The sequence below is a fragment of the Phocoena phocoena genome, chromosome 11, assembly GCF_963924675.1.
Source record: "Phocoena phocoena chromosome 11, mPhoPho1.1, whole genome shotgun sequence".
Classification (NCBI taxonomy): Eukaryota; Metazoa; Chordata; class Mammalia; order Artiodactyla; family Phocoenidae; genus Phocoena; species Phocoena phocoena.
This window is the reverse complement of record NC_089229.1, coordinates 101,220,731-101,235,097: the sequence shown is the minus strand read 5'-3', so window position 1 is coordinate 101,235,097 and position 14,367 is coordinate 101,220,731. Positions and strand designations below refer to the sequence as shown.

The window sequence follows — 14,367 nt, the reverse complement described above, 5'->3', positions numbered from 1 at the left end:
CGGCTGAGGACAGAGCCCCCGCTTTGGGACAGAAGGCAGGGTGGTGGTGGTGATGGCTGTCGTCCTGGACACCTGTACTCATATCTACATGAAGTCGCAGGTCCCCAGGTCCCCAGGCTCAAGACTCTGTTGTTAGGACCCTCCACACGCCCCAGACGGCCCTCTGGAGAGCTTGACTTTATTTATATTTCTACTCTGTTATTTTTGTTACCTACGGCCCGTGGGAAATCCTGCTGCCACACCGTTGTTGAAATCTGCTCTGAGATTAGAAAGCGAGGGGCACATCTAAGGCGGGCCTTGCTGCCTGGGAGCTGCAGGAGGACCTGGCTTTGGCTTGCAGGGCAGGGAGGAAAGAAAGGATTAAGGGGGTGGTGTTCTGACCTGACCTCACCCCCGTCACTGAGGGGGCGGGGACGCCACCTCCAGGGAGCGCCAAACCTTGGCAGGGACGTTTGCTGCTACTGGTGGGGAAAGTTGCTACATGGAGAAGAAAGGCCTGGGGGTCAGAAGACGGTGGTTCCCAATGCACTGTGGAGGCTTCCACGCTCCAGACACACCACCGGGCGACAGCAGGGGTGGCGGAGGGCGCAGGGGGACAAGGCAATGGGACAGGGGCCCAGGTGGTCCCTAGCGGGGGGGCCTCCGGCGGTGCTGGACCACGGTACTCAGGCACCTGCTGTCGCCAGGGCGGGACTCTGCTGCTCTCCTGCGATCCAGCTTGGTGATATTGCAGACAAAGTTGGTAAGACTTCTTATTCCCCCTGAAAAACGAGTTTTCAGGACAAACTCATATCCAGTCTTAAATAGCGTCACCTGCAGATGGGCACTTGCCATCTACCTCTACGAGGATTAAATCACGAGCCGCTGCAGGTGCTGACCTTCGACACCCCTGAAAGGAGCTCAGGGCGGAGATCAGGAACGAGGCCCTCTGTGCTCCGGGAAAAGCTAACTCCTCTTATTTACAAAAACACTAAGATCCTTCACGGGGACGTCTGCTGCCCGTGACTAGCAGAAACCTTCACGAGACGAGCAGAAACCTTCTGCAGAAAATATGTGCTGGATTCTATGTACGCCCCCGTCAAAAAAATCACATATGTACTGACTTTCCCCCTGCCTCTTTGGAGCAGTTTCTCAGAGCTATCCGAGATGCTGTTTCCCGGGCTGTAGTCCTCATTTTGCCCCGAATAAGACTTAACTCACAACCCTCACATTGTGCATTTTTTTTAAGTCGGCAATAGGTTACACTGTAGTTGCAAAGAATGTTTTGAATAGAGACAAGCTCATTTACAAAAATCACCAATAACTGTGATTCAGAGGCCAAAGGAATCACGGTTGCTTTCTTCCACATTTTGGAGGAACCAACTCCAACTCTGTCTCACACCCAGAACTTGACTGCGCTCTTCCCCAAGTTTGGGGCTGGTGGATGCGGGTGCCACATGCCTGGGGTCTGGAGCGGCTCTGCTGGAGGCCCTGCAGCTGCAGCTGTGACGGACGGGGCGGCACCCGTGGAATCGTGCGCTCCCGAGACAGCCACTCAGGAGAGTCACGTGGGTTCGGGCCGGGGCGGGGGTGGAGTAATTACCATCCAGAGAAAGTATTTAAAGATAATGACACGCCTCCCACCCTTCAAAATACAGCTTTGCTCGACAACTGGTGTCCTGGCAACGCTTCCTACTGCACAATGAACGCAATGGTTTATTAGAATGTGTAAGTGCATTTATGTGTTTACATATGCACGGAGGATATAGAAATTAAACGATAAAACAGGGAGGAGGAATTTGCCTGCTATTCACGTTCCCTTCACTCTCACTGGGAAAGTTGTTCCCTCGAGAAGTGGAACTTCCCGGACACAGACCTGGAGGTGACGGTGGGCACGGACATGTCTCTCGCACGTCTTCAAACCCGTGCGTCGCTGCGTTCCCACCGGACAGCTCTGCTCGCTCGCCTGGACCCACCTGACCCCTTCCCAGCACTGGCCCGGCTCCTACCTTTCCATCGACACGGCTGTCCCCCCACCAAGCCTCCCCTTCTGGGTCCCCCCCCTTGCTTTAGGGCTCAGCGGGGGCCCCAGCTTCCCGGCGGTGCACTTTTCTAGACGTCCCAGCTGCCAAGTTCCAGTCACACTTACTGTCCGTGTTGCTCACTTAGCTACACGTTCAAGAAACATCTATTGAAACATCTTCCCCAAGCCAAGTACTAGCTATTCAGCTTAACAAACAGACGGGAAACTCGGGTCGGTGATACAGACCCCAAGGGTGCCGCGCGCCAGGCGGGCTTAGTAGAGGTGCCCCAGGGGCATGCAGAAGGGCATCCCGGCCCACCGTGGGGTGCCAGCCAGCCTCCCCAGAGGATGTGACGCTCCGTTTCCTGTAGGTCAGCATCTTTACTGTGTGACTCCACTGAGATCGCAGGGTCCTGAGGGGAAGGGGCTGCATCCTGTCCTTTGTGATGGGCTCACAGCCCGCCACTGTGGTCTTACACAGTAGGACCACTGGGCCGGCAGGCAGGTAGGGCAGCAGAGACAAACTTTACACACACTTACTCACTCCGCGCTGTGGACGGGGCTTAGGACCCCGCGGATGGGGTCGGGAGGAGGCAGTGCTCCTGAAGGGGTTTGCTTGGCACAGAATTTTGGACAAGCATCTAGAACAGGAGACAGCACCCAAATGGCGGACACTTGGGGCTCCTTCCAGTGGCCAGAGCTGAGAACAAGCAACCCAGAAAATCCTTAACACCTAACTATTTTACACAAAAGTAACCAAAAAATGGGTTATTAGCCACTGGGGCAAATTTGGGCATGTGCCTTATTGCTTATGGGATGGCAGAGGTAAAGGGACCTCGGAGGCACGTTTCTCTGAAGACGGGCGAGACAGGGCTCCCAACCTCAGACCCCCGAGGGCTTCACTTCAGACCGCTGTGACGTCCAGATCCAAGCCCCAACATGTCATCTGACTAATCCCTTCACGCTGCGGAAGGCGCTCAGGATCGTTTGTTCCGTAACTAAGTCCTATTCTGAGCCCCAAATGTTGCCAAGTTCCTTACTCCTCAAAGTAGAGACTTGGCTTACCAAGGGAACACCCTAATATTGCCCTAATATTACAAGTCCATTAATTTGCCCAAATTTCCCTAAAACCTCTGCTCTAATATTTCCTTTAAAGACTCTGTGACTCTCCATCTTGCAAATGGAATAGGCCAGTGTGAGGCTCAAATTCTATTATTTGTCATTGTTAAGCTGAGAGAATGAGTGAGAATACTTGGCGTGTGTGTGTTTAACTCCAATTTTAGATTCTTTTCTAGGGTAAAACAGGCTCTTCACTGTTTACGAGGTTACTTCTGAGTTGCCGAAATTCTCTCTCCGTTTCCCCTGTGTTTTTCTCCTGCGCCTCCTATACCCGTGTGAGCTGCCACAATCAGACAGACAGAAGGGCTGAGGACACCGTTCCTGCGTCTGCAGCAGACAGAGTTTTCTCAGGGTCGACCTTGGTGATTTCGATGGCATTTTCAATCCATCGCCAGCCTTTGTTATTCCCCAAACAGACACCACCACTGGACTGTAGGGTGTAGGTGAGTCAGCTGCCATCTGACCCTGTGGGGTCACACTGTCCAGTGTGGTCGCCACTGGCCACCCGTGGTTACTGCACACATGAAACGTGGCCAGTCCAAACTGGGCGTGCAGTGAGTGTAAGTGACACACTGGATTTCAAAGAGAAATTAATATAAAATATGTCATTCATTTTTTATATTAATTACATATTGAAATAACGTTTTTGACGCATTGGCTTAAATAAACCATATTAAGATGAATTTCACCTGTTCCTTTTCACTTTTTTAACATGGCTACTAGAAAGTTTTACAAAGGGTGTAAGTGTCCGGCATTGTGTTTCTAACTCAACAGCTGTGCCCTGGAGCGCCCCCGACCCCTCGCTGCAGCCCCTAGACACACAGCTGGGCAGAAATGGCTTCGGATCCCTGGGCAGGACTTCATCACATGGTGCAGAGCCCGGGTCCTGGGCGTGGGTCCTGACTTGGCCAAGCGTGAGCCACGTGGCCCCGGGCCTCTGTCAGCCTCAGTATCCCCCTCTGAAAATGGGTTTACTAATGGTGCCAACCGACTAGTAATAAGCCTTCTGGGAATGAACACAGAATCTTCTCCGTGCCTTTCTGTTGTATCTTGAGTAGTAGCTGCAGGGGGAGGAGCCCTTCCCAGAGGGGGATCTGGTACCAGCAGGGTGAGCCACGTCTCAAAACCGAGCAGAGTCCAGGGGTCCAGGTGGACCCCCGTGCCCCCTCTTCTTCCAGAGCACAGCTTACACCCTAGAGCACTGGATACAGAACGCCCCCCGTCTCCTGGGTCATTTCATGCTGGAGCGAGTCCAGGCAAGTCTGTGATTTCTCTCCCACCCCCCAGAGCACGTTTGTTCATTCATTCACTCACGCGTTCATTTGTTCATTTATGAGTCGCCCATTTTCATGTAATGAGAATGATGTTTTGGAAATATTTTCAAATGTATTTTTATGCCCCTTTACTCTCTCCCTGCATGGGGGCTTTGGAACTGCAGAAGCACGAAGTGCTTTCTCAGCTTTGGCTGTAAAACAGAGCTTTCATTTCAGTCTGCGTCAAGCCTAATGCCATGCGGGGGCAGGACGATCCATTCGTCCCTCCACTTAGTATCTATTAAGGCCCCAGTAAGCGCCAGCCGCTTCTCCAGACGCTGGAGAGAAAGCAGTAAGGTCTGAGCGCTACAGAGACAAAGGATTTTCTACGTTTCTTGAGCTCTCTCTCCTGTAACAAGAGCTGGACCTGGGAGACTTGACCCTAGGTTTTTTATGTGAAGGAGGTCTTGGCTTCAGAGGAAGTGGAAGGGGAGAAAGCCTGCGTTTTCCAGCCCCAGTGGAACATGGGAGCAGAAGGTGACAGCAGGAGAGGAGAGGGTCCCACACCAGCATCCTCATTTAATTCTCTGGCCGAGCGTCAAGCTCTAGAAACAGCCAGATAGTCACGGGGAGGCCAGGACATCAGGGCTGAAGGTGCCTCTCCTGGGTGTAGCACAGGGTCTGTGGGGCCCTGGGGGACGCCAGCCTTCGGCCTAGAGCTCTACCCAGGCAGGCACAGAGCAGGACAGGCGGCCGGTGCGTAGGTGAGCATCCAGTTCCCGCAGCCTGTCCACGGAGGGCCTGGAGGTGTCCATGGGCTCAAAGAGCCTGGGGACCAGAGGCAACGATTTCAAGGCCAGAGGCAAACATGGGGCCCACGGACACCGTGGGTGGAGGCCCAACCAGATGGACTTGTGGCCCCTCGGCAGGCCCGGTTCTAGAGGAACAAGCAGGGGTCTCGGGCTGGACCCCAGGACCCGTCCTCACTGAGGCCTGGGTACTCCCGGGGTCTTGAAGTCCCGGCCCCGCTTCTCCACCCTGGAGAAGAGCTGGGCAGAGGAAAGAAGAGAACTGAACATTTAGCTTAAGGGACAGTTTAAAAGGCAGCCTTGGGCTACACTGATCGGCTGGACTACAATTTAATGTTATTTATGCACCTGCCCCAGGTGAGGCAGGGGAAGCAGGATTAGATCAATGATGAAACCTAAACACGATAGTTTTTCGCTCGTACAGGCTCTGTGGGAGTGAATTCCCACCCCTACTCACATATCTGTCCATCAGTGCACACGGTGGACAGCCTGCTTACCCGCCGGGCGCCCGGCTCAGCTCCCTGCAAATAGCACCTCGGAGGCTCACAGAGCCTATTGCAGACGCGGGAGCCCGCGTGGGGAGGGTGGTACAGAGGTCTGAGCAAAGCGCTGGGGGGAGGGAGGGGAGTCTGCAGAAGGTGTGGAGATGCGGTACCAGCGAGGTTCTGAACAGGAGCCCGAGCTCTCCGGGGGAGGCTCGGGGACGCGGCGATTCGGACGGAAGGAGGGCTCCACACAGAAGCCTGGATGTGCGAGAGGACGGGGGACGTTCAGGAACCGCGGGATGCGCAGGCGGCGAGGCTGGAGGGGCAGACAGGGCGAGGACGGCGCACCGAGGAAGGTTCTGAAGCAGCACTGTCGACCCCGCGTGCCCTCACCTTCCGTGAACATGGCCGAGAACAGCAGCAGGTGGCCATGTGGCGGACTTCATCTTATAAGGGAGGGGGACACAGCATCTCGCAACCTCCTAGGGCCAGTGCCACCAAAATCGCTAACCCGCCAAACCCCAAGCCCCGAGCCACTCGCCTGGTCTGATCCACGAGCCTCTTCCTGAGAGCCGTGCAGAAGGAAAGCAGACCCTCCGCTGACCCTCCCTCAGCCCCCAGCCGGGGGTGTCCCCAGCCCAGCAGGAAAGGAGCATCTCACTCACCTGAACTTCGACTTGGAGATCCTGTGGCTGAAAGGGAAAGAGGAGACATTACCAAACGACACACACGTTTCCCTCTTTCCTCAGACGTCCCCAGGTGACCACACGGGCGCTGGACGGAGCAGCTTCGGAGAGACAGCCCTGCGGTCAGCACGTCCTGGTGTCTGTGTGTTTGAAGGGGAGACCGAGGGCTGGCCCAGCCCACAAACCTACGAATCTAGCATCTTCTAGGCGGAGACGTGGCCCCCGGAGAGGGTGCTGTGTTCTCAGACCGTCAGCTGGGGTCAGGCAGCGGGTTGGGGGCCACGCCCTGAGAACAGTCGTGGAGGACAGGAGCCCCTCCTACAGACGTGGCCCTCGGACATTGCAGGTGGGAACAGGCTGGCAGAGGCCCAGCGCTGTCTGAACAGGAGCCCGGCCCCATCACCACCTGGCCTGAGCGTGGAGCCTGGGCCCAAGGAAACAGGCCGGGGCTGAGAACAGACCCCGGATGCTGGCAGTGGTATGCAGCCCTAAAGACCTGGGGACTTGTGGACAGAAGCACCGGTGGGTGGGCTGGTGGCTGACTCGAGGGGCATCTCCGGGGAAGGGGGGAGGTACTGAAAGGTGGAAACTTCCGGGAGGCCCTGCATCCCGTGGGAGGCTGGATGGAGCCGGGCGGGGGGCAGAGATCATGCAGGCATCTGAGATGGCCCTGTGGAAGGCCACACGTCGGGAAGGCCCTGGTGTCTGGGGAGTGAGCGCTGGCAGGGCCGCGGGTGGGAGACCGTGCTCGGATGGGCAGGCAGGTGCGGAGCACTGGTCAGAGATGAAGAGGGGACAAAATCCGCCTGTCCCAGCTCAGCACAGAGAGAGCTCTAATGCGAAGCAAGAAAACAGCCCCTCTTGCTATTTTTTATTAAAAAAAATAAGCCAGAAGATGTGACAGGTGGCAGAGCCATCGTGCGTGAGGAAATTATGTCTCTGGGGCACTGAGAACCAGAGCCAGGAGCCTTTACTGCTCCGAGCCAGCTGATAACCTTTCCCACCCAAAGACGCTGCGAGGGCTGCAGCGTTTCAATCACGTTACACGGCACGTGGGCGGAGGCCGGGGCCACGGGTGACATCTTACTTAGGGCCACAGTTTAAAGGAAAAACAAATGTCTTCCAGCTGCGCCTGGATGGTGGGGAGCCGGGGGGCTCCCTCCTCTAGCCCAGCCAGGCTTGCTGGACAGCTGACCCCTCGCTGAGGGACATGAGCTAGCATGGGTGGTCATCAGCCCGGCAGCTCTGCCACAGGGCCTGGCCCGGCCCCGCCTTCTCTCGGAGATTTCCAGAGGCCTCTCGGGGGCCCTTCAGTGCAGACCACACGCCCTCCCTGTAAGTCTCCCTCTCAGTCCGGTGGGTCGTCAGCAAAGGTGGGTTCTTAAGAAGTCCCGTGTGGGGCACTGAGGTCTGAGTGTCCGCGTCTCCCAGGGTGACTCTGGGACGCGGCGCGGGAGGACCAGGGCTCCTGTTGGGGATGACGTCCTGGGTAAGCGTGGTCACTGGCTGTGGCTCCTTCCTGGGTGTTCTGGAATGTTCTGAGGCGGAGGAAATGGAATGGGACTTTCTCTCCCCCGCAGTTACGTGTTCTGACGTGCGGGCCTGGACGCCGCACTGAAGCCTGATTGCTGTTACTGCTCTCCGGCCGTGAGCATCGTTCCAGGCTCGCTGGGTCCAAAGCACTCACCCCCTCCAAGCTCTGTGTTACTGGAGCACCCCAGGTAAGAAGGGGGGTCCTCGGGGGCACGCGTCTGGAGACAAAGGGAAGCCCAGGTATGGGAGAGCGGAGGGCCTCACACTCCCCGTGTAGGAGGGGTCAGTGCACTTCCTGGGACCAGGGGCACCCGGTCTCCGCAGCCTTCGGGTCCTGGGAGGTGACCACCAGTTCGGGGTTTGGAGAGCTGGTCACGCTGCCGGTGGGCAGGGGAGCCGGGAGCCTGCGGGCGCCGTGTCCGCCGCTCCAGCCCTGCGTTCCGGCCGGGTGGCGGGTGCTGCCCCCTGGATCCCAGTGAGTCCACAACACCGGGGGGCCCGGCTGCTCCAGACCCTGCTGGGGACCAGCCTGCTCAGAAGGCGTGAGGGCTCCCCTCAGTTACTGCTCTACAAGGTAGGACTTCCTCCCCATGTTTCCCGTGGATTCTTGAAGAGTAGCAGGTGCAGAAAGTGGGTAACTCGCACGTAAGGCCGCGAGCGCAGCCCTGCTGGGTGGACCTGACTCTTGTCCAGCCCAGCTGCCTCTTTCCCTCAGGCCTCCACAACCAACCTCCCAGGAAACCGCGGTTGTCTTTGCTGATGTGAAGGTTTAAAACGGGAGACACGCCTGGAACTCCCTCTGCTTCACTCAGTTACTCAGTTTGCATTTGTCATTATTGGGCAAATATTTGAACTTCTTGGGAGCTACTTGTATGTTTAGCCTTTCCGCTTCTTAGAGTCGTAAGCCCGTATGTTTGCTCCCTGCCGTGTGACACAGCGATTCCCCGAATCCTCCCGATTCTCCCTACCATCTAGGCTGACGCACGTCTGAGGCAATGTCCTCGACTCCATGCATGGCTGGAGCGGCCAGAGGGGCCGGACCCTGGACCCCCATCACAGTCCACCTCTTGGGGACCCACTAGCTTGAACCTCCCGTGCTATCCGGGGACCCCTAGCTCACTTCTGTGACGAGATGCACGTCCATCGGTATCATCGACCCTCTGCGTTGGATCCCGTTTCTGACTCTACCTTCTTTATAGAACTGTGCGCTTTGAGACTAAAGGGACCTCGCACACACCAGCTGGATTGGGGTCTGCCATTTTACAAGGTGCAGCCTGCCTCACTCACGGGGCCTCTCCCGCAGAAGCCGCAGGCACAGAAGAGGTGCAGGGGGTCCCCGCAGGTGGTCCCCAGGCCCCTCTAGGAGCCAACGGGCAGACGCCCTGCACGTCCCAGGAGGCGAGCCTGAGGTTGCCGCCCGGGCCCAGATCTGGGACTCCTGGTGCACGGCTCTCTTCCTTCCTTCGGTCCATCCCAGAGTACCGGGCACTTCTTTCTGTGAAAGTCCGTGTGTCCCTCTCTGACGCCAGCTGCGCCCTAGTCTCAGGCAATGTTGTCCGGTAAGTGCCAGTCTCCTTCATGGGCTTCTCGTCTTGAAGATGGTCCTGCCTCCGCTCTGAGGAAAGGTGGGGCCCAGCAGCTCCGGGGTCACTGCCTTTCCCCGTCCATGGCCTCACGTCTGGAGGGAGGGTCCCCTGCGGCCCGCTCCCGCCCCGCCTGCCCCGAGGCTCCAGGTCCTGCAATTAGGACACACAGAGAATGCACCCCTTTTCCATCTCCGCACATGACCCTGGCCTGAACCGCGTCAGCATCACCCCCAGAGCTGCTACGGCAGCCGTTTCGCTCGAGTGCCCGCCGCTCGGGGCTTCTCGCTCCCGCACAGACTCTTCCTAATGTCCGAGGATCCTCAAGGATGGAAAGCTCACCAAACCAACCAGCTATGTTCCACGATTTCTCATGGTCTGTGACAAAGACCAAGGCCATCAAGGGTCTACCTGGCCCTGCTCCGTCTCCAGCCCCGCCCCTTCCCACCCAGGCCTGCCCCGGACGCGGCTGCCTTCTGTCCCTCATCCCCCCAGCGGCCTCGGAACCCGCTGTTGCCTCTGATTGGAAGATCCTTCCTTCCTCCGCCCCCTCCAGTTCTCAGCTCAAAGTTTCCTTCTTCAAAGAAGCTTTCCCTAAGCTGCCAGTCTAAGGTGTCTCTGCACCACTGACCCTGCATTACAGCTACGCCGCCTCCTGAACGCTTTTCCCAAGTGACGGCTCCGTGTCACTTTCACACCAGATTGTGAGCTCCAGGGAGATGGTGTCACCTTGCTCTCGGGCTCTGTGTCACCTTGGCCCAGCACCGAGCGGGCTTGCTGCCTGACGAGGGTGTGAACGGAGAGCTTGGGCTTGGTGCTCCTCTCCTGGTGGCCTCCGGACTTGGGCTTGTCTGTTCTCCTGGCACCTTTTCATCTGTACCTTCTTCTTTTCCTTCTGTGCATCGGTTTCCCAGCCTTCAGCCCTGGCCTCTGCCCCTGTGGACAACCCCGGTGCCGCGTGACCGCATCCATCGCTTCTACGCTGGGGTCTCCAGCACATGGTCCAGAGCGGAGCCCCGGCCTCCACACCCTGCAGCCCCGCTGGTGACTTCAGTCTGTATCGCTTCTGTCTTCAGACTTGAAGGACAGTTCCTTCCCCTCACCACCTCCCCCGCCCGGCTGCCCCCTCCCCAGCAAAACATGATTTTTCGGGCTCTGTCTGTCTGCCGTGCCCCCTCGGAACCATCTTCAGCCAGGCCTCATCCCGCTGCATGGGCCGTTCGCTCTCCGCTTCAGAAACGCTAGCCTCTCCCTGGTTGTCACAGCCTGAGCCTCAGCCCCCGCCCGTTCACGCTGCTTCCCCACCAGGAACGCTGGCGGTCTTCTTCCATCGTTGTCTGGGGCGGGGCGGGGAAAGACGGTAGTTTGTTAAGGACATACTGCCATCCCGGCACTGCGACAAGGTACTTTATCCGCACAGAGTAGGTGTGTAAATTCAGATATTCGTGGGGAGGGCGGCCCATTTCCACCGAGCCCTGGACGCCTGCAGAGCACGTCCTCCAGATGCCTCCTCCCTCTGTGGGAACATGCCTCCTTCCAACAGGGCCTTGAGCTCCCAAAACACTCTCCAGTGACTGAGCGCCAGCGCCGCGGCCTCTCCGGGTCTGTCACGTGGGCCCAGGGCCAGAGGGCGGGGTCCTCGTCACCTTCCCTCTGACCCTTTTGGGACCTGCCATCCACCTTCGCTAGCGTGGCTGCCCGGGGCCAACGTCCAGAATCCCGAGTGTTTGTTTGTATGGTTCCCACAGGAGGTAAGAGGGAAGGGCTCAGCCCGCTGCTTCAACGTAATTAGCGCTGTATTTTAACAACACTTTGACAACAATTGCTTCCCAACGATGCTGGGAATCAGCAGTGCAGACTCCCCGGTGCCGCCGTCAGGGTGAGGGATGGTGAGGCCCATGTGCCCTGGAAACAGTCTGCTCCGGCCCTCCCGCCCCCTCGCTCGGAGGCTGGCCCGGCTCAGGTTAGATGTACCCAAACCTTCTGAAAAGGCCCAGATACGGAGGCATCTTGGCGGGGAGAGGTGAGCTAGGAGCCGTTCCACCGACGGAGCGACTCAGACGCCCAGCCACCTCGGGGCTGGTCCTCCTCCGAGCCCTCTGTGCGCCGGCCCTTTCGGTTTCTGGGGTGAGTCTTACATCTCCCAGGCACCGGGACAAGCAGCTCCCACTTCCCGCCGTGGAGTCTGGAAGCTGCAGGAGGCCTGACACTCAAGGTTAGCCTGACCCCTAAAGGAACATGGCTTCGATCTCTGGACTCTGGGAATGAAACCAGCAGTTTGCTCATTCTTAGCAGTTAAACCATTTCCCCTTCATTTCTTGGTGCGGGGACATCTCCCAGGGACCGCTGGTGTCCGTTTTTAAGATGGAGCTAAGACGGACGGGTGATGGTGATAACCCACGTGGGCTGTCCCTCCGCACACCTGGCCCAGTCCTGGGCCCCAGTCAGCTCAGGAAGCCGGGGGCTGGGGCTTGTGTTGGGGAGGGTCGCTGGGCTGGCACAGGTGCACTTTTATTAGCTGAGTCTGCACTTCAGACACTTGTGCTCCCTTCACTGGGTGGGTAACTCAGAGCTGCAGGTAAGACCACGTCTCCCGGCGTATTTTCTTGCCTGTCTGCTTTCCTTCCGGGTCACATTTATCAGAAATGACAGGGTGCCTAGCAGGACCCAGGGAACCTAACAAAGCTGCTCTGGTGAGAGGGGTGAGGGGCTGGGAAGAAACAGACCTCAAAGCCCCCCACCCCACACACATCACACACACACACACACACACACACACACACACACACACACACACACACCTCTGATGGGAGATGGAAAGGCGCTCAAAATCCCAAAGTCAGACCCTGCCCGGGAAGCACGGGATTGCAGAGCAGCTCCCAGCCAGGGCCCCACTGCCCCCAGGGCTCCCCCTCTCCACCCAGGACTCGGTTTCTCTGCCCGCTCCCACCCCCCGCGCCTACTCACGCCAGCCTGGCCCCGCAGCTCTCTCCCTCGATGTCGCCTCCGGCCACGTTTTCCGTGTTGACAGACTCGGTCTCACTGGTGGGCATGCTCACTGCAGGGTCGGGTCCCAGGGATGCGGAGCGAGGCGCGGAGGCAAGAGGGGAGAGAACGGTTAGTCTGCAGCCCCCCGGCCGGGTCCCATGTCCTCGACTGACATGCCCGCTGCTCGTCTAGGGTGACCCTTGCCACCCAGGACACTCTAAGTGGGAGAGTGGGAGGAGACGCCTGGGAACACTGGCCTGAGTCCCTCCTCTACCCTCGACGCCCTGCCCTCGGACAAGCCGCACATGCTTTCCCATTTGCGTCTGCTCCTCGCTGTAAAAAGAATTGCTTTCATGACGGTATTTTATTTTTCTTATTTCTTTCCAACCCCCTCCCCATGCTAAGGGGCTTCATCCCCACACTTAGGGCCCAGCCTGTCTGCGGAAAGGGCTTCTCTAGGGGGTGAACCACTTGATGGATCTGGAGGAGGGTCTGTCCCTCGTCCTGAGTCCTGCATGCTGCGTCCTGAGGACAGAGCCTGAAATAGAGCTCAAAGGGAACAGCCATTTCCAGCATCCCACGCAGGACTCAGGTCAGCACCGCAGACACAGGAATGAGGAGTCTCCGTGTGGGACCCGCCAAACTACTGAGATGAGACGTGGCCTGAAGACAGACGGCAAGAAAACCACCTCCCCACGGCATCCTGATGTTTCCACGTCAACAGGCCAAGCTGGGACACAACCCGTCCAAGTCCACTGTGGCTGACCTGCCCATGCCGTCACCAGGCTCTTCCTGGATTTCCAGGGCAGCCAGAGCTCTCTAGCTTGGAGCCCAGTCTGGTGGCTTAGAAGAAGCCATTTCCTTTATTATTATCTTTTATTCCAAATAAAAGTTTATCTCAAAAGAATTCTTCTCCTCCTTTTTCATCTTCTATGGCCCTTTTAACACGACACACAAGGAGTTCCTTATTTTTCCCGCCCTTGTCCTTTAGAATGGCCGTCACATCCTCGGTCATGGCTCAGCCCTGCTTGCAGGTAAGCAGCCCTCATCTGGCGGGCAGGTCAGGAGCCCTCAGTGGCCACAGAACTTGCATGAGTGAGGGTGTGGCATCCAGTGACATGGGACCAGTGACAAGTGCCCCCGGGGCTGCCACAGCCCAAGAACTGATCACGCTGTTCGGATAATTCTACCGGTGGTACGGATGCTGCTGGATGTGGGGCGTCCCCGGTTTCTTTTCTTGTGGATGAAGTCAAGTCGGGCAGGTGTGAGAGACTCATTCTGAGAACGTGGGAGGCACAGCCGGAAAGCCCACGGCTTCCCACACGCTGGACTGTCCTGTGTCCACCCTCGACTCGTTCTCCATAAACTTGGGTGAAAACAAATCCAGACATCATTTCAGGGAAGCCTGGTGCTGGATGGACTTTGGACATCGCCCAGCTTTCTCGTCACAGGACAGGGAAGTGAGGTTCAGGGAAGGGCCAGGTGCCCGGGTCACACAGTGGTTGGGGGCTCGGACCGGATCACAGGTGTCTTGGGCCCCCACCCCCTGCTCACCTCGATGGCCCCCGGATGAGATGGGATTCCTACAGCCGATCAGGCTCTGGGGGCATCACAGGTGCATGGGGAGCAGGCAGACGGTGGTGCTGGATTTCACAGCGTTTACAGGTGGCACCTTCAGTGACCTTAACCTTGGCCGGCGCTCTTCAAGGGAAAGGCCCCAACAGGGCTCAGCCACCGCTGGTTGTCACGTCTGCTGACTTTATACATTTGAAGGGACAAGGAGGTGGTGGCTTTGGGTGGGACAGGCTATCCTCCCCTCGCACGCGCGCACGCACACCAGGGGAAGCGCGCTCCCGCCCTACCCCGTGGGCACCAGCACATAATTTACACGCACGGGGGCATGGGGGAC

The 14,367-nt window shown here is 57.9% G+C and overlaps 1 protein-coding gene across 1 annotated transcript in view; it reads right to left on the bottom strand.

The window, feature by feature from the left end:
- Window positions 1–14,367, bottom strand: part of CACNA1C (calcium voltage-gated channel subunit alpha1 C) — a 463,376-nt gene that overhangs the window by 96,144 nt on the left and 352,865 nt on the right. Inside the window, exons 10-11 of the mRNA XM_065888236.1 lie at window positions 12,438–12,528; window positions 6,334–6,360 (exon numbers count right to left, since the gene is read on the bottom strand). Of these exons, the coding sequence (XP_065744308.1) occupies window positions 6,334–6,360; window positions 12,438–12,528 (118 nt within the window). The remainder of the gene's footprint in view (window positions 1–6,333; window positions 6,361–12,437; window positions 12,529–14,367) is intronic.